This window comes from Oryzias latipes, chromosome 17, assembly GCF_053564925.1.
Source record: "Oryzias latipes strain Hd-rR chromosome 17, Olatipes_Hd-rR_3.1".
NCBI classification, from domain to species: domain Eukaryota; kingdom Metazoa; phylum Chordata; class Actinopteri; order Beloniformes; family Adrianichthyidae; genus Oryzias; species Oryzias latipes.
Genome location: NC_136253.1, coordinates 31473147 through 31493524, shown reverse-complemented (window position 1 = coordinate 31493524; position 20378 = coordinate 31473147). Strand labels below are relative to the sequence as shown.

At 40.2% G+C, this 20378-nt stretch overlaps 1 protein-coding gene across 21 annotated transcripts in view; it reads left to right on the top strand.

The window, feature by feature from the left end:
- Positions 1-20378, top strand: part of adgrl2b.1 (adhesion G protein-coupled receptor L2b, tandem duplicate 1) — a 102909-nt gene that overhangs the window by 34678 nt on the left and 47853 nt on the right. For 18 of the 21 annotated variants that reach the window (XM_023965755.2, XM_078934006.1, XM_078934004.1 and 15 more), the window contains exons 3-4: positions 10329-10542; positions 16477-16586. In XM_023965755.2, coding sequence (XP_023821523.1) covers positions 10329-10542; positions 16477-16586 — 324 coding nt within the window. Of the gene's footprint in view, positions 1-10328; positions 10543-16476; positions 16587-18655; positions 19687-20378 lie in introns of those variants that run through there. The other 3 variants (XM_078934010.1, XM_078934007.1, XM_078934009.1) reach the window with 2 other exon arrangements.

The following is a 20378-nucleotide window of genomic DNA, read 5'->3' as shown; positions in this document are numbered from 1 at the left end:
CTTAGAAGTTATGTCAACAGTGGGTAAAGAACAGCAATCAATAAAAAACATAGTGGTGGGGCTGATAAATGTGCTTTTTGTTACTGAAATGTGTTCGCAGAGATTTCCAGTGAGAGGGACTGATGATTAAATATAAGCCTGAACTGGTTCCACTGTGGTTCAACAGGCACTGGTTTCTGTTTCACTCACTCTCACAAGGCTAATGGTCATATATGATGTGAGTCAGTGTAATGATGTGTGTAAGGTCCCTGTGTGTCTGCCAGCTAGCCCGTGCTACAGGCCATGAATGTGGCTCTGTTGAATTTGCTGCTTTAGTAATCTCCTCAGGCTGGGAGTCTGTGCCACGGAGCATGACCACACATTTTTTGTCTAGGAATTAAATGTCACCTCAGGGCGGGTCACCTGCAAACAAAAGGCCACCAGCCGATTTGCAGGTATAAACAGTCTCAGATAAGGAAGCCCTCTCCTGCCGGGCAGGAAATTGAATAAGTACGGAGCAAGAGAAAAAGTCGGCGAAACAGCCAAGCACAAAGAACGTTTTTGTTTGCCCTATTCTATCAGTATTGACCTCGTGTAGCGTTTATCCGCATTGAGTGTGTACGGCACAATGGTTTTATCGAAGATGAGGAGCAGGAAGCTGTCTGTCATCTAGATCTCCCCATCTGGGTATCTGTTATCAGCGCTCCTGTTTTTCTGCTCACATTGACCGGAATGCTGGTGGAAGGGAATGAAGCAAGGTCATCACGCTCAAGTCAATCAAAGTGGTCAGCGTTGCAGAGATAGCAGGGGGTTACTGCCAAGGAATGTGATTTTTCTTTTCTGTGAATTTTCTGATAAATCGCTGAAACACGGACAAAGGTGCAAACAAAGTTTACAACTCTGAACTCCATGTATATTTACAACCCTGAAAGGGTAAAAGTCTATAAAAATAATGGCCATTGAACAAGCTATCGCAGCAAAAAAAGGTTTTGGCAGCATGTGCATGCAGAAAGTATTTTTCTAGGTGGTTGTGATCCCTACTTTTCAACAGAGCCGGAGTTAAATCTTAAACATCTAAAGTTGCCGGTGATACCTAAATAATGCAATATTCAGTCGTTGACGCAATTGACGTGAATCAGCTGATTCTGACATGGAAAAAAGCATGTGTTGCAAATCAGCTTTGCACTAATAAGCAACGCATTAGCCTCATTTCCACTGAGCAGTCCTGTTTGGTTTAGAATAGTCCAGGTAATTAAGGTTAGCTTTTCCACTCAAAGTTGGACCATCACAGCGCGTGCGGTGTGAAGCTAACAACAATAATAGGGGTCATCCAGCAGCTCATTGTGTTCCGCTTTTAGTACTTCATTGATCCAAAGCATTTTGTTGTTTGAGAGAAGATTGTGGGCGGCGAAGAGGAATACAGCCGCTTTCTTGCAGCTCTCTTTTGTCATAATGACCTTCAGCCAATCAATGGGTTTCTACAGTAGCTCTTCCCTAACCGGTCCGTTCCATTTTTCTATAGACCTACAACCAAAAGGAGCCCAAAAATTGTACGATTTAGTCCGACTTAATGCGTCTATTTTATAATAGAAACGCTTTAAATCCGGGAGTGGTCCGGTTCTGTTCAGTAAAAATGAGGCTAGATTAGATTAGATTAGATTTGCTTTATTGTCATTGTCTGTTGTACAATAAAATTGAAGCAACACCATTTCAGTGCAAGAACAGCAAGGAACAACGACATACAACATACAGTCTGGGGGCGATGCTGGCTGTGCAGACTCTTCCTGGAAGGGGCGGTTCCTCACTTTGTGATGTCACAATGTGAGGACCCACTCGTTTTCGTTGATTGGGAGAGGCTCGTGCTCAGAGCCCAGGTTTTTAGAGGAATACTTAGAAATGTGTGAATGGATCAAAATATCACTTTGGGGTTGTTTTTTTGTGGGGAATGGTCATTATAATACTTTAAGAAAACAGAGTATGACCATGTGCACTGTGCAAAGAAGCGTTTTAGTGCTGTTCATTTGAATAGTGTGTGCTTCTTGCGCACAGCCTGGCTGTTAGAAATAAGGAAATTAAACTGTCAGATTGTTGTTTCTGTGGATCTCCTATGGGTGTCTGACAAACACTTACATATCACCAGCACACCCTGTGCGTGCAGCATCTGGGCGTGGTCCGTTAAGAGTCAGTACTCGTAGAGTAGAGTGTGGCGTTAGGGCACCGTACGGCAGCATCACCTGTATCTCATAGTGTGTGCAACTTAAATTCTCCTTGCAAATATTTTACCACACACTTACCATGCACACGAAAATGTTCCATTTTTATGACATCCGTTAGGTGGCCGTACGAGTCTCAAGGAAAAGCAAGACACTCGTTCACTCCCTTTAAGATGCGGCCACTCTTCTCTTAAACCCGCCACGGGCAACCCAAAAAGCTGCAATACCCTTATGGGTCAATCCCCCATACGAGTGTATTTGACTAAGGCTTACTAGTGTAAAGGGCTGCTTTTGTCTACTTCAGAATCCACTGGAATTATGTTACTTGTGTTGAAGAGTTACAGTAGTTGCAAGAATGTCAATTCTGGAGCTATAGCCCTGTTGTTAATGGGTTAAACACATGACCTTTTGCTCAACACAGTAATAGTTTACTAAAGCACCACTATCCAATATGCTATTACTGTAATCCATCAATAAAAATGATTTTCTGAAGTAAAGTATTGACAGGAAAAAATCTGTAAAACCTCAGGCACGGTCATGTAGCTCTGAATTCCGGGGTGGCGCACATTGTAGCCTGAATTTCCAGAAGCTTGATGTTGAAGTACACGGCGGTACAACCAACACACTTTTCAAATTAGGTCAAAGCAGAGTTTGCGGTGTGGAAAAGTGCTCCTGGAGGATGAGCGCTCTTAAGCCGGATGCTCACGACATGTCCCGGAGACATTCCTGATAAAAATCACCTGCATTCACTGCCTTAATTGCATTAAAAGTTGCATTTTATTGTGGTCTGAAATTGATACCAGATGAGAAGCATATGCAAAAAAGCAGAAAGAAGCATAACAAAACAATTATGGATGTTTGTGCAAAAATGAGGCACAAGAAAGTCTTGAGATGAAGCCCTGAGAACAATTTCATGAATGAACGCTAATGTTTTCATGTGCCTCAACACAAACAGTTACCCCCTTACCGCATATGGCTTCCTTTAGAAGCGGAAATACCAGCGTGGTCCAGTGGAAAGGTTGCATGTTAAAAGGCTCTCATCAGGTCTGCATTGTCTGTCAAGATAGAGTCCCCGTTTCTTATCAGAGTTGCCTTTTCTTTATCATCTCTGGGCCCTGATCTTTCCTCCAATCACCACTGTAGTGTCTGCCTTATTATGCATGTAATCCATGATGCAGCTGCAGCTTCTGCTGTCACCCTGTCAATGCTCTGTACAGGCCAGGGTGAAGTGAGGTAGGAGATACTTAAGGGAACCGTGCCCTAGCATACAAGAACAGTGACACGCGAATGTGATGGAGACAAAATCATTTCCTGCTCCTTCTTCTCTGCTTCCCCCCTTTCTTTCTTACTCTCAATTCCCACCCTCTGGGGGAGGGGGGGGGGGGACTTGATGCCTCCTTAGAGGTTTCTTGCTTGAAGAATCCAGCTGGGGCTTAAGTGCAAAGGGTAAAAAATGGGCTTCAAGAGGAGTTGGGTATCACTCGGGATAGATCAAACCTGCGAAGCTACAATCCTCCTTCACTCCGGAGGGTTGCTTTAACTTGCCTCTTTCTGCGTGTTTCATCAACTTCCCCAAAGAGACGCAACAGTATGTTAGATATTGAACGAGCCATGAACTAATTCTGTCAAAGTGACTGCCTTACAGGAACGTATAGGATGTTTTTCATCATCAGAGACATAATAGATTTTTTATTATGTTTTGGTATCTCAGACAGCTGCTTGAGTGGACGTTCTTTTTGTTGAAACTTTAATAATCCTGCAAGAAAAATGGTTAATCCATTTTTTCTGGGAGCGTTATGCCATGGTTGGCAGATCAGCAGGGATCCAGCAGGTATTGATGAAAATATATGGTAAGGAAGCAGAAACCTCCATTCATCCATCTGTCTTTTACTGCTAATTCAACGCTGTGAACATCAGAGATGCCCAAACCTCTGTCTCCACGGAGACTTCCTCCAGTTCAGCTTGGGGAACCCCAAGGCACTCCCAGACCAATCAAGAGTCACAGACCTCCTCCTGGTGGGACATGCCCCGATTACCTCCTCAAGGAGGCGTCCAGGAGGCATCCGACAGAGATTCCCGAGCCACCTCACCTGGCTCCTATTGATGTGGAGGAGCAGCGGCTCTGCTACAAGCTCCTTCCAGGTGACTGAGCTCCTCGCCCTATCTTTAGGGTGGCTGAGCATCCTCCAGCAGAGGAAACTCATTTCAGCATCCGGGATCCTATCCTTTCAGTCATGACCCATATGTGAGGGTAGGAACATGGATTGACCAGTAAATCGAGAGCTTTGCCTTTTGGCGCAGCTCCTTCTCCACTGCAGCGGATCAATACAGCGACATAAACATGTTAGATTAAAAAAAAATGGGCTCAATAAACCCACAATTTTCTAGATGATTGTTAAAGAACTTAATTTTTTTAGCCTAAATGCAACAAACAATTCATTGGCGCTCATAAAATGTTTTTTTATTTAAACGCACATCTTCTTTACATTTAGGGGATTACTTGCATTAGAATTGTAATGAGGCAGATCTCTTTCTTTGATGTGCAGCCACAGGGTCAGAGATCATACAATCCAACATTAAAACTGTTTTGCAACCCTTTTTTTCCACTGTGTTTTTAGTTCCTGCTCCCACCAGAGAAACTCTTCATCTTCAGCCATCTTGCAGCTTAGCTGGCTGTTTTGGAGAGCCAGGATAGTCAGCTGTGTCCACTTTGCATCACTTGTGGTGAAATGTCAACATTTTCTGTGTGTTGGCTAATCCCAGGGATGGATTCCTGCTACATCAAGACAAAGTGCTCAGAGAATTTTGATTATTTTGTGTTGTTAGATGCTTTGAGGGAGAATGCAAGTTGGTTTACAGATTTTTCATTTTTTGTATGTTAGGTTTTCTGCCCCTGGAGCTCTCTCTATTTGGCCTTATAAATTTTGCACCTCTCTGTTGGTTGTTTTAATGCAAAAAACATAACTTTGGATACATTTTTTAAGCATTTTGCCTTTGAGTCTGACATATATCATGTCTTTTAAAGTAAAAAAAGCTCATACTTGGCTTTCCCTACCATTCAAAACAACTTTATTGTGTTTTAAGGCAAAATTGTCAAACACTTACTTAAAAAACAACAGCAGCCCAAGTTGTGCCATTTATTGAGCTTGGGCCACTGAAATTTTATTATTTACAGCAGTTTTCATCAAGCTTTTTTACTTCTACCTTAAACTTGCCTAAACCTAAATTTTAGAATAAAAATCAATAATTTAAATTTAATAATTCTTATAATAATAATTCAATAATTTTATTTTGACCACGTTTTAACTATAAATATTTGGAAGTATAATGCTAAGTGCAAAATAATTTAAATAGACTTTGAATCCAATTTTAATTAAATGAAATGCTGCAGCCCACTTTTTAAATGCCCTGAAAATGAAAAATGAAAAACCAAAACATGATGTCAATCAATATGTGCTTTCACTACATTCTTGGAGCTCATTGAAAATGACCTGTAGTGGAAAACAGCCATCTGGTGTGATGCCATGTTTTTTTTTTTTTTTATAAATCGACCAACCTGGGGAGTCGAGAAGCATCAGCAAGATATGTCACACTTACCCATAATAAATGGCATATCCTTTCCTGCAGTGGCTCCTCTGAGACATGCGTCACTGCGGAGTCTGTGATTCTTTCCTTCCCAACTTAAGAAAACATTTAAAGGATGAATTAGAGAAAGGTTTGTGGTCTTGAACACAAATCGCAGCTTCAGAAATTTGAACTGAAAATGCTGTATTCATGTATCTGTGAACAGAAAAGGGATACGACTCAGAGAGCTCCGTGTAACCACAGATGGACTCGGTTCTATACTGCCAGTTTCTATTTTAGAATTCTTATATGGGAATAAAGAGTGTCTGATAGCAGCAGTCTGGGAAAGGCGGGTGTAGCCCCAGGGTTTGTGGTCTTGTCTGACACCGTCTTTGGAAACGATTCCCAGCAAGGTGGACTAGAATGAGGACTAAGGTGTCGAGGGAAATAGTGCTTCATGTCCAACTTGATTTTCGGTGTTTCTCCACATTTTGACAGATAAAATGAAATGTGAGCTTCTGAGGCCCGGGGAGGACTTTGGGATGTTGTCTGTGTTTGAAAATCAGGTGTTACTTTGTGAATCCCAAATCTCCCTTCTAATCTCTCACCTCTCCTGTGTGCTTATCACACCTGATGGACAGTCATGATCCTCATCTGTGAACATTTTGGCTTCCCCTTAAAATTTGTGTAATGTTTTAATCAGTCCTTGTTGCATAAAAAAGTATTTTTTTCTTCTTCTTCTTTGGCAATCTGTCAAGTTTCAATATTTGAGAAGAAAGAGAAGAGCCTGAAAGATGGAAAGCAGAAGAATTCTGATGAGGTTTTTTTTTTTAATGTTAGGAAGTCTAATGTGTTTTTCATGTTTTTGGCTCATTTAACAAGTTCCCTTTACTTCTCCAAATAAAAACCTGATGGCTGCTCTGTCACTCCGGATATTGGATTATGGAGGCATGCCCCACTGCTGGAAGAAAAGCTTGACTCTTAAGATTTGTTCTTTCCTCCAGAGATTTTGGCTACCAGTAGAATCGAGGAATGGGGCAACATAAAAAGACAAACAATCTTGAAGTAGCGCCGCTGTGACCACAGTGGGGGTTATCTTATTTAACCAAGGGCTACACCCTCCTTTATGGTGCAAAAGAAAGCGTCCCTGGCAAACCAGAGCCAGGAACAATGGGGGCCAGCCTCTGGGAAACAGGGCCATTTGCATGCAGCTGTTTGCCGTTTCCCGGACCACAAAGGCCAATCAAAGGAACCTTAATGAGGGATGACAAGCGTCAAAAAAAACGCTTTTGCTCTCTGTCTGTGCCAACCCATGTCAGACTCTCCCCACCCGTCACAAAAAAATAAAAGATTTTTCTTCTTTTTGGTTATCAGACATTCCTTTAGTTTTCCCTCCCAATGTCTGATACCCCGATGTGTGTGCAGTTTGATGGGTTAAAGGTTCATCGTGACTGCTCTCTTGAGAGCTGACGCGGAGCCGCTATGCTGAACCTGAACATATGTGTTATAGTCTGCTGCCAAATAGTGGCATTTCAACACCTTTCCTCTATTATCTTTTCGTTTTTTCTCAAGGGCTTGAAACGCGTCGGAGCGGTAACTCTGCGGATGATGTCACATGCACCCATCTGAGCCACAGTGCCACTTCCAATTTCAAGGGTGTTGATAGAAAACAAAATATGTATTATGAGAAGGATTGTCGCCAGTGAATTACAAGCTGTCAGCTGGAGAGGAAAAAAAAATTGACTAAAATGCAACCTAAGAGGCTTCAGTACTGCGGTAGCTTTGCTCTCTTAAGCTCAGGAGAGGGCTTAGCAGGCAGGTCAGGGGGAGGAATCTGAAAAGCTACTTTCTGCGCAGTCTATCACTGACCAGAATACATGATAAGGCCTCGTGTCAACAAGGGCACAAACGAGGATCAGAGCCAATTATTGCCACATCAAAGTGGTTACCATGGCAGTTTGACTAAATGGTCTACGTCAAACATACAAATCCCATTCTGATTTTGATTATTCTGTGTTAAACTCGGATACAGGGGGGAAAAAAAACACCCTATTCTCTACAGATTCTAACAGCGTGTTTGTGTTATGGATTTTATCGTGAGAGTTTCTTGACAACTTTTCCCCCTACAGCTGGGCTCCGTCTGTTGCAATTTTCAGCTGCTGCAAAGTTGAACAATCAGAAAGGGGGAAAGAAAAGCACAAAGTGTGAGATGAAAAGCTTTTCATGCCTCCCCAAGACGCACTGTGCAAACAAACGACCTTCCCTTCCTTTCAAAACCTTGCAAAACTTGTTTAAACCGAGGAACTTCGCACACAAAAGAATACACACATCCAGAAACACATGTTGTCACAAGGTTTTTCCCTATTAGTTGTGTCTAAATCCTGAGATCTCATGCAACATCCAGTGGACTTGCCACAAAAATTCAACTTTTTGTCCAGTCAGAAAGAAAAAAAAACATATTTAAGTACAGTATATTTTAATGTTTTAGACAGATTTGTCATTACATGCCCAATTACAAGTTGACAAGACAGTCATTAATGAGCACACAACTATCTATAGTTTGGAGAAAAAGCAATTTGTTCTTTAGGCCGCCAGCACAGTCTAGATACTCCCCCTAATTGATGTAGTGTTAGCCTATGACCAGAAAGATCTATACGGGCGTGGGGAGAGGAGACTAGCAAGGCACAAGCGTAATCAATTGCCAGGCTACTGTTGACAACAGCATGCCATCATGCCATAGTGCTCTGATAGATGAGCGGAGCCGCCAGTGGACAGCCAGAGACAGAGTTACAAAAAGGCAGATGGCGTGTGGGGCCGTGAGGGTGTTTTAGCCGAAAGACTGTCTCTCTGCTCAGAATTTTAAAACCCCATGAGATGCATTCTTTCTGCCTGTTCTCTGTTGCTGCCATGATAAACCCGTCACTCCTTCCATGAGGAATGGCAGGCAGGACGATCATTATTCTTTGCAGTAAAGCCGCCGATTTCTCCCTGGGTTTTATCATCCACCATTCTGGACAGGTTTTCTGAAAGGTTTGGGTAATTGTCATGGTTATTGGAAAAGACAGAGTGACCCCACAGCCCTTCACTTATGGTTCAGTTACACAGGCGTCTTCTAATGAGGTGATATACAGTCCAGCTAAGCAGAATCTACTGGCCATTAGATGGATCATGGTTTTATAATGAAATGTCTAGTTGCTAAATGCCAGAGAATTTATACCATTAGTTTCATATTTTGTTCTCATGCTACCTCAACAAGAGTCTGTAAAAGTTTTTCCTAATGTGCTATGAGTTTAACATTCTATTCTGTGGAGGGAATGTTTTGCAGATGTCGATCTTTCTGTATTTTCCTGCAGCGGCGTGTGTTCTGCACAGAATATCATTGTAAATGAGCTGGACGCAGTAGGCTCAAATGACTAGCAGACATGTGGGTTGGGTTTTAAGAGTAGGAATTTCAAGCCGGAATCGTTTCAGCTTTGAGGAGTTCAAACAATGCTAATTGCATCAGGCCCTGGCTGTCAAAAGTGTGAGGATAATTAAAGCAAGAGGGCAGAGCGGACCTGGAGTGGTAAGTGTTAGAACATGACAATGCTCGGGAACCAATGGGAGCGTGGAAAAGGTAGCAGGCAGAAAGGATGGCTAATTAGGAGAGAGCAGTGCACAAAAAATACAAATGGTAGTTGTTCCATCTGGGGCCACCGGTGCTGAAAACGTCTAAGATTATTGACAGTACAGTTCATGCTGAGCCACACTTTCCCTTAATTACATACATTTCAATGTTATGCCAATGATTCTTGCCTACTTTTTTCAGAATTGCAGATTTTTTGTTTTTTCAGCTTGAAGTTTGTTAATGGATTTCTGGCTTTTCTGTTTCCTCTAGTTGCAAAACCTCCATTGAATTCTGTAACGGTACATTACAAAAAGGAAGTAACAAAGATTAGCCTGTTTCACTGTAATTTGTTGCATATCTGGCACAGATATTAGCAAAATTATTTGGGTTATTAAGGGTTATTTGGCCGTTCTCCCATCAGCTTTCTTCCATCTATAGATTAGTCCTCCTGTGTAGAGTCCAGACTTTCCCTCTTTCAATTGTTGGCACTGTAAAATGGATTATATTGCACTTCAATCTGCTGGGATTCTTCCTTTCTTTGCCCAGGAAACAAAGCAAAAGAAACAAGTGATGGAGCTTTTACAACTGTAAAATAAAACGCTCTTCGTCCAAATAGATTTGGCTCCGGACGTTCTCCATTGGTGGAGACCATCTCGAGGCGCTGCAGCCTTCGCTCGGAAATTTATTAGATTACCTCTGGTCTCCAATGAGTCAAAAATCTGACAGCCCTGACCACACAGACATGGAGAAAGGAATTATTTTGTCTTTCCCTATTCTTGGATTGCGTGTAATGGTCCATCTGTTTAAAACGGTGGTAAACACTGGACTGCTGTTGCCTATTTATATCGTGCCAGCAGATTTTTACTGCATGATGTGCGGTCTCGCTGTATTGATGCAGAGATCTCTTAACCTATTAATTTTGTAATGTGCTTCCTTCTCTATCTCTGTGCGTCTCCCTTTGTCAGGTTTCAGCCGTGCGGCACTGCCTTTCGGGCTGGTCAGGCGTGAGCTCTCGTGTGAAGGATATTCAATTGATCTCCGCTGCCCCGGGAGTGATGTCATTATGATCGAGACGGCTAACTACGGCCGCACCGATGACAAGATCTGCGACGCTGACCCATTCCAGATGGAGAATGTCAACTGTTACCTCCCTGATGCCTACAAGATTACATCACAAAGGTAAAGCGCTGGGGGAAGGATCAGGTTTCACAAACACAACCAGGAGCTGGGGAGGAAAATTTATGTTCCAACTTTCTGCTGCACACCAAAGAAATGTTTCAGGCTTTTCAAATGTTATTTCAACTGTAGATGGACTGAAAGGATCAGTTTGCTTTAGTTGGTTGGTTTCAAATAAAATGTCAGCTCATTTTTCATCTCAGGAATGCTTTGAAAGTCTGTTTCATCTCATTCAGAATAGAAAGGTTTAAAGTCCCACTCCGATCATCTTTTGATCTATTTTCCAAAGTGTTGATAGTTGTCCAAAAACCTGTATTGTTTTCTTGGACATCGTTTCTGCAATGTGGGAGGAGTTTAGTAAGACCGCAACACACATTTTCACGTATAAATTTGGGTCTTTCGGGATACACGAGTGATTTACATAATTCATAAGTGTTTCTTGTGATCGAGAAGGATATGCAATTGATCTCCATTAGTTGATGTGTGCAGATGTCCGTCGTGGGTTTCGGCCGATGGGTCTTTACATAAAATTAAATTTATAGCTGTTAAAAAGTTTTGGTCGGTTGAGAATTACGCATTTTATGCATATTATACATAGTTTCTACACAATTATTATGTAACTTTGCAATTGTGCAGGATTTTTGGGGGATGCATACAAAAATGTATAGCTTTCCACCACCGTTGCACATAGGTCTAACAGATTTTTCATGCACCACCGATGAATAACTTTTATGTTGCGTACACGGCGCACATAACATATTAAAATTATGTAATTGAAGCACAAATCACTAATGAATTGTACATCATATTTAATGTTGATTCACATGTTCTTTGCATGGTTAATTGGTACCTCTTCTGTGATTAATTCGTTATACATCTGTGAAAACTTCACGTAGAGACCACAACTTTTCTCACTTTTTCCATGTTTATTCCCGTATGACCAATTTACGTGTTGTGGGCGAGCCCATTGGCTCAGAGCAACCCCGCCTCCCCTTCCCCTCCACATTGTTTAGAGCTCTCTGTTTACAGTGGTCCCTGGCTACATCACAGATTTTTTTTGGTATAATTGTAGATGTTTATTTATTTAACAGCACACTGTGTTCTGAATTTTCATTGAATGTTGACTGTTGTCCATAATACTCAACCTATTTTTCAGCAAAGGTTCGAATTTTGAGTGTTTTTGAGAGCAAAGTATGAACATGTTCATGTCTGTCTGAGAAAAGCTAATAAAATGTGTAGTGAGGGCTTTTAGAGCCTTAAAACAGTTGTAATCCTACTATCGCAGATCATTTTTAGAAAACTTAGCCCCAGCTATAAACGAGGGACCACTGTACACTCTCTCCTACAGCCCCTCACACCCCCTACCTAAAATCACCAGTGCAACAAAAATGGCAAGAAATATTGGAGCCATACAGTTTTGAGTCTGATGCCAGCTCGAACAAGAAAAACAAAGATGTACATGGATCTATTTTTCTAGAAGTGGATGCATTAGAATGGAACAGAGCAGGGAGCTTGTGGCTCTACATTTTTTCGTCTGCTCCTGATTCCCGATGATTTGAATAAAGAAATACTTAATGCACATTTTTGCTCAGTTTTCTTTATATATGTCCTCAATTGTCAGAAAAATGCCACAAGAACATGTTAAAAAGAAAACCAAATACTATTTTTGTCAGAGTGGGTCTATAAAGGCTGGGGTTTGAAAATTGTATACCAAAGAGCTGAAAATGTGCAGGTTAATGTTACACCTTTAAAACTTTTTTTTTTTTTTTAAACCGGCAGGAATGAGTACTTGAAATGTGGTTTATTCCTGACAGGCAGGAAATGACATCTTTGCAGCAGCAGAGCCCTTCACACCAGCTGTGTGTTGTTGCTTCTGTTTGAGTCATAATCAGTGTACTCAGAGACCGCAAGTCACATGAACAGCCCCTTAATTCCCTATCTGGAACACAGCGCTTGCTTTGTTCAAACACTTGTAGTGCATTGAAGAGGTTTTGCCTCAGGTAGTGAACGTTGCCCATCATCGTGCCTTTTATCCTGGTTACCCTTTCACAGGATGCAGCCTCGTTGTCAAACAGCCGCGCAGCAACACTCCAGCTCAACCGCTGCTTGTACCCCAAGACATGTGTGTATTATAAAGGGCACTCAGAAATAGTAACCAGCACTGTTCATTTTCTAACACTCTGCCTTAACCTGCCCCTCGCATAAAGATAGTTTCATCGCCCACCGCTTCAAACCCCTGGGATTCTATCTGCCTCCTTCTTTTTTTGAATTTGCTCCCAAGAGATGCAGCTCTACAGAATATTTTATGAATACATTAGGTTGCACCATCTTTTCTTAACCTGCATACATGCTGCTGCTGTTACATTTAGAAAGACTCAATGTTTAGAAGGTAAACTAAAAGCACGGACACAGTGTGTCCGTGCTTTTAGTTTACCTTCTAAACACCGTTGAAGCTGCACTTTCAGCAGGTACAATGCTGAATCCTTGACCAATAACACTGTAATGATTCCTAGCGGTGGGGGGGGACGTGCTCCTGACCGTAATTATAGTTGTCGTGATAAGGGCGGACGTTAAAGCGCGGCGCTAATCTTTTGGAGGCCCTCATCAGTCCTTCGTCAGTGTGCAGCGGAATAGAACAAAGGTATTTAAAAGCCATTGTAATGCCTCGGTAATACTGTCAAGATTAAGAAAAAAGGCAATAGACCCGCTGATGGATAAACAAACATTAAACGAGATCATTGAGATCCTAACAGCTGGAAGTCTGCTTCAGTCTGTTTTCTTGGAAGATGCTTACAGAAGCTTTTCATTTCACGCCTGCTTTTAAAACCAAGTTATTGAATAGATAATGTTTTGGTTTAAAAGTTGAATGAAAGGTTATATTTATATTCAGGTGAGGATTTCCTCTCAAACAGCTGTAAATGACTGTTGTGTTTGACCTTTACTTGCTTTTTCCTCCCCCTGTCAACCTCCTAAGTCCTCAAAGCTTCTCCCTTACATGATCATGTGTCTGTTTTTCCTTCCTTCCAATGATTTCAATGGTCACTTCTTCTCTGACCCTTAAAAACTAAGCGAATAAATATTTGATCCGGTCAAAGGTTCATGTCTTTGATGGAAAACAAGCAGACTTCGTACACATCACTGCCGTGACATTGTGCTCGGTGCAGTAAATATTACATGCAGTGAGTACCTGCTGTGAAAAAACAGACTGTCAGGATGCTTAGCAGCAACACCTCCTTTTCTTTCAGAAAAGGAGAAAAAGGAACAAAGGTTTTTTTTTTACAACCTGAAGGAATTATCAAGAAAAATGTATTTAGATTCTTAGCTGAAAGTACTGTACACAAATCAATATTTAGTACTTAGAAAAGATCAAATGATCTACTATGAAAGATTTTTGCTTGTAGTGATGGATCCTCTGAGAGTGAACCCCCCCCCCCTCTCGTTTTATCGTCTTTTAACTCATTGCTTTGCTCTTGTGGGCTGCAGCCTACTGTAAATGGTTTGATGTGGTCTCATGGCTCACATCAAACCAACTGTACACAATCTGCAACCTGCTCAACCGCAACACGCCACTGTCTGCCACGGAGAATTCACAAAGAGCCAGAAATGTTTCCCCTCCGAAAATGGCGGATTTTAAAAATTAAGCCAAAAGATGAGTAAAGTGTTTGTCAGACCCTCAGAAAAGCAGCTCCAAATGTGGCTTGTTATTTTTCTTTGTGAGCGTTGGCAGCATGTTGAACCATGTTGTATGGCAACAGTCAGAACCTAATCTTCTTGTTACAGATGAACATATAAAGCAAAGAGAAAAAGATGTTCACTTAGGTAAAACTATAAGCTCAAAAATGTAGGCCTCATTAGTAAAAGAATATATATAATTCAATAAAACCGTATTTTATTTAGATATGCAATAAATTAATTAATTAATATTGCATTTTAGTACACTTGATTGGAGTTATGCCTTAGTAACAACTGCCCTTAAGGGTAGTGAAAGGCTTTCTGTGGGCGAAAAATGGGCAAATCTGTATGGGGAACGCAGGTGGCCCCTATGATAATTTAAAACCTATTTACTCGTCCAGTGTGAACGCCATAGCGATGGCCAAAATGCAAAACCTCTTTTCTGAAAATTTTTAGGTAATGAGTTTTTACATTGAATGGTGAGAACAACAATAACTCTACATTTTAAATGAATCTGAAAGAAAATCTTCCCTTTTTTGTGACATAAAGGCCACAAGATAAAAACCTCCTATCAGCATCGACTGGAACATTTGAAGCATTTTTCTTTTTTCCTGAAAAAAGGGATTTTTTCAGATAGGAGATTTTGTATTTTGGCCATCAATTATGCTGAAATGGATATGGTGGGCTCTTGAACGCATGTCACATGCCCGGCAAGCGTGCGTCGTATGGATATTTCATTTTTTCAAGCATCTTACTAACAACTAGAGTGCGGTGTAAGGAATCCATAAAACAGTGGACGTCATAAGTCCTTAAAGTATACTTTACAATACACCTACCACATGCACGGCAATCGTGGTATTCTCATGACATGACTTAAGGTCTCTGTACGAGCCCGCCTAAAGATGCAGCCACTCCTCTCTATGACCTTCCACGGACATGCCAAAAACCTGCAGCACCCTGTGGGTCAACTCCTGTACGGATGCATGTGACTAATGCCTTCATTAATTTGATTATAATAAAAAAAAGTATTATGATCAAATGATGTTTCATGGGATTGAATCGAAGAGATTGAATAACAGACACAGAAAGTCCTTTCTACATAAAAAATCTGGACACTTTGGAGATGATTGAGTCGTTCTTACCTGGTGACAGCTAGTTCAGCAGTGTGGCCGTGACCCTTCTGCTATTGCAGCAGCTCCCTTAAGCCTTTTCTGCTGCGCAGCCACACAAGCAGACCTCCTACATTAAGTGCTGCTCACATTGAAGCTTAAACCTCCGCCAACGGGTGTGATGCACTTTTTCAGGCCCATTACAGACTTTCTTATTCGTACATAATGTCTGGTCATCCATTAGTCCCACGAGCAAATGCAATGGGATGAAAAGTAGAGTCTTATTTTGGAAATTGTTATTTTTATGAACACGTTATTTTGGACGGAGGCTTCCATTTTTTTGTGCAGTAGTTTGCAGACATCCTGAATCTGCTCTTTGTCTCGTGTGGTTAAATGTGTACGACCTTCAGAAATATTTATCACAGGCAGGCAATTGTTGGATGTTTTTTTCCCCCCTGTTTGCCTTTCTTGTAGCTGACATAATTCTCATTCAAGTGAGCTTGATTGAAGTGAAGCCAATTTTACCCTATATAATGTTTACACAAACACAGCCTTGTGCTGGGCTTTAAGTCTATCCCCTCCCGGTTTTCTTCTTTTTTTCTTCCTTAAACCATTTTAGCACCCAGAGGTATGTGCCAAGGCGCACACGCGACTGAAGGCACACTCAGTCTGTCTTTGCAAGTCTTTGCACACCAGACTGTTAATTCACTGAGGGATTCTGTATCATACTGGAAGGCAAATAACCTTTCATGGAGATGACACATTGGTTCGGTCATACATGCATAGGAGCTCTGTTGTACCTGAGGCCACAAATTCCACTCCACTGCCTGTCACTGCCACCTGTTCTGTGTGTTTTAATGAATGTCCTCTCTTTTAATAGCACTACGAAGGCAGCAATTCCTTACATGCCTTCAGCTGCTTTTTTACTTTGTCATTCTTCCCATAACCTTTATTTTGCTCGCCCTTAATGCTGTCATTCCTCTTCTTGTTTGAGGTTTAAACAAGGATGCGTAAATGACAGTCCGTCCTCGGATCTCATTAATGTCTATGTGACTGCTGACACATTTTCCTCTTCTTTGTTATTAATGTTTTCTCTGCGGAGTGCTCTTTCTGAAGGTAGTCATGATGAAATCTCTGGTCAATCTTTTTTTCCTAGGTGCAACAACCGTACGCAGTGTGTGGTTGTCACTGGCTCTGATGTCTTTCCTGATCCATGCCCTGGCACCTACAAGTACTTAGAGGTCCAGTATGAGTGTGTTCCTTATAGTAAGTATCGCCATCTAAACCTCACACTGAAACTTTACTGTGTGATCATGAAGTGCCTATACTTTTCTCATAAAAAGTTGTTTCCCCTCAGTTACCTGTAAAGTAACTAAATCACTTAGATCATTTTCTACTTTGACAATATTTGTTTTCAAAGCTAAGGTTTCATCTTTGATCCTGACGTGCACTTTCTATTAGGGGGCTCTATAGAAAAGTTTGTCTTGAGGTCTGTGGGAAAATGACTTAACCTCTAACTTGATTTTTGGCCTCAGTAAACATTTTCGTAGCCAGATTCATCTCTCAGTTGCATGATGTTTATTTTGTGAATTATGGTCCCATTTAAGGGGAACTAGACAACAGTTTTTTTTGTATTTTTTGGCAAGGTAAAAAACTATGTATACATAGCAGATATAAGGAGTTTTTACAGTATACATTTGATCTGCTTTTGTACCTTGAAAAAATAGAAAAATTGTCCCTAAGAAAAGCAGTGTCAGTATCTCAGTGGTAGGAAGAGCAAAAAAGGTCAATAAATGGTCAAAAAGAGATATAATATAATATAATATAATATAATATAATATAATATAATATAATATAATATAATATAATATAATATAATATAATATAATATAATATAATATTCTTTTGTTTTTGTTTTTTAATAGAAAAAGAAAAAATATAGTATTTAAAAGCTTTTTAGGTTTTGGAAGCGATTAAAAAATGTTTATAATTATTCAGAAATTGTAAAAAAAAAGTTACATTTCCATTAGTTTTTTTCTGAAATAAAAAAGGCTGATAATCACATAAGTGGAAAAAAAAAGTGCTTTAACAGGCTCAACATATTTTAAAACTTTTTCTTTATCAAATGTTATTTGAACCAAACATTCCCAATAAATTATTTAAGGTAACTTTCATTCTGTCTGACAGGTATATCAGAGCACAACTGTGTTCTGCTGACATCCCAAAATACATTGATGGAGGATTAACTTCCACTAATTAATCTCAAGCAGCAAGATTGCGGTTTGTGTTGCTGTCAGTTTAATAGGTTTTCTGATGATCATCTCTGATGCTGTCAACATTTGCTGTCACTTTTTAGCTTGTTATGAACCTTATTTAAATAAACTAAAGGTTTGATGTTTTATAAAATGTCAACATTTTTACTTAGTTTTTAATGAGAAAATTAAGCAAATGTTTCCATAAAAAGTTCACTTTGCTCAGTATACATTTTTTGCATGTAGGCCCACAGTATTTTGCTGTTGACATGTTTCCTCATTAAATAATTAAAGAACCACTCTGATCCTCTTTTAAACCACTTTAAAATTGTTCCCAGTGGTTTGTTCATTATGCAGTTTTTAGCCAAAATCCAAAAATCTGTCATTTTCTAGGACATAGTTTCTGCAGAGCGGCAGGAGTTCATTAGCATTAGCTTCTGAGTTGTCGGCTGGACCTTTTCATGCTGCAGAGTGAAGCTTGTGGCCTGCCCAGCATATTTTCTACTTAAAAAATACAGTATGCTCTTTTTCAAACTGCATTTTTTTTCTCCTGATTCACATTGATTTGAATAAAGAAATACTCAGAAATGCAATCTTAAGCATATTTTACTTTATACGTGTCCTCCATCATCAGAAAGAACAGGTAAAAAACACCAAAAACACCATTTTCATTGGAGTGGGTCTTTCATAGATGCCCTACTACCAGTTGTTTCTCGTTTGATTTAAGAACCATTACTAGTTCCACAACCTTATTAGAAGTTGTCATTCTTTTGTCAGTTTAACTTTTCTTTGTATTAAAATAAGATCCTCAGCAGTTGTTTCTCTTTATAAAGTAATATTGTTCTGAGACTTTAATATCTCTTTAAATATTGGGAGCAGTTACATTGAAGTTCATCTGCATCACTTGATGTCCCAAAGAGTTTTTGAGAAAATATCTTTTTCTCCTAAATGCTGTCTGACATTTAAAAACATTCGACAACGTTTGATTTTTATATCTTTTCTAAGTGGTGGAAATGATGGTTTTACATTAGTGCAGTGAATTCATTAATACACTGTAGAAAAAAGAAGATTTCTGCAAAAGACGCAGTAGATTATTGTCAGTTTATTCTGTGCTGTGCTAACATTAAAGTCATGGTTCATCACTTTTCCGATGGTTTAATTCAATATTTTTTAACTTCATTTAGTCTAGTCCTATTTTAAAGTAAAAGTGGTTTCAGAGTGGTTCAGGAATATATTTAAAGGCTTTTATTACTGCCTGTAAATGTGCTTTTTGTTGACAAACTGTAGACATTTTCAAAAAAAAAAAAAGATATTCACTCTTCTTTTCTTCTTCTTCCAAACAGACCTCCCTTTTACCTCCTGCTCTCTTCGCCTGACTAACCTCTTTGCTCTTATTTTTTTTTTCCAACTTTCAATCTTTCACATATTGTCTCCAGCCTCTCCCCCTCCACCCAGTATATGCAGCTGCAACAGTCCACTAAAGAAACTCCATATAAGGCCCACTATTCATCACTCATCTCATGTGCTGATGCCCTCGCTGGCTCATTTAAGAGCGGGGTCTGTAACATTAGCACCGTGTCATGTATTTTGTGTGTGGGCGAGTAGGTTTTAAAATCAAGGTTTGATTTGTGTTTAGTTAGGTCTGAGCAAATTTCCACCTTCACTTGATACGTGCCAAAAATAATACCTGTGCTGTTCCTCTAAGAATGGCATCCATCTCAATCTGACCACATCTTTGACATTTTTCCCTTTGTGCCACCAAGGAGAAACATTCTTAGAGGGATTTATTCTGCTTTTGTTGGTTATTTTTGTTGGCAAATAAAGCCAGTAAGAGGTAAAAGTTGAACACAATGGAAAGAATGGCACATATCTTGTCTCTAGTCGTAACGTCTTTGTCTCTTATGTCCTAGGATGAGAGGCCGACGCACTAACAAACACGATCTTTATCTCCTCTAGCTCTTCCTCCTCCAAGACGGTTCATTTCATGGTCATACCTTCCAACTAATTCTCCTTCTTTGTACCTGCTAGTTGACTCATGATAACTTTTCTCTCCCTCTTGCACTCTTTTTTTTTGCTTTCTTTTCCAATGCCTGAAATAGAAGTGGAGCAAAAAGGTAAATGAGTGGTCTGGTCCTTCCCTCCCCCCCTTTACTTCGGCTCCGTGTTCTGTGGTGTTGAGTACAGCTCCCTTCACGTCCCCTTCCCCTCCCCTCCTGATTGCTTCTCCTGTCAAATGCTAAACCCATAGGAGGATTGTTTGCACCCATGGAATTCAAATGATTTGCAGAACAGAATTTCAAACGACAACCATAATCACCAAACTTTACTATTTCCCTGCAAAATGAAAGAAAACACACAAACTTGTCATTGGTGATTTGTTTTTTGGACCCTCTCTTAGCAACGTAACCCTTGATGAATGACTAGTTGTGTTTATACTCTTATTTGGCTCAGTCTTTGCTTGGCCCCAACTTCTGCTGCACGTGATGTGAAATAGCAGTGATGGCTGAGTGAGTTTGGCGTCAACGGAAAAAAAAATTAAGAGTAAAAACAAAACAAAAAACGCTGTTTTGTACACAAATAATTTACTTTAATAGGCAGTTCGCCACAGCCTCACTCATCCATCAGTGGATTTTCCTTTTTGCCACAAATGTAGTAAAAAAATCCTTTACCACTCTTGTTCTATTCTATTCCCCAACCTCCACTTTCATTTTACCTCTGCTTTGCTGCTCCCACTACCATTGACGACCTGTTGTTCACCCTACTCACAAAATGTGAAGTCTGTTACATTTTATCCTTTATTTCACGA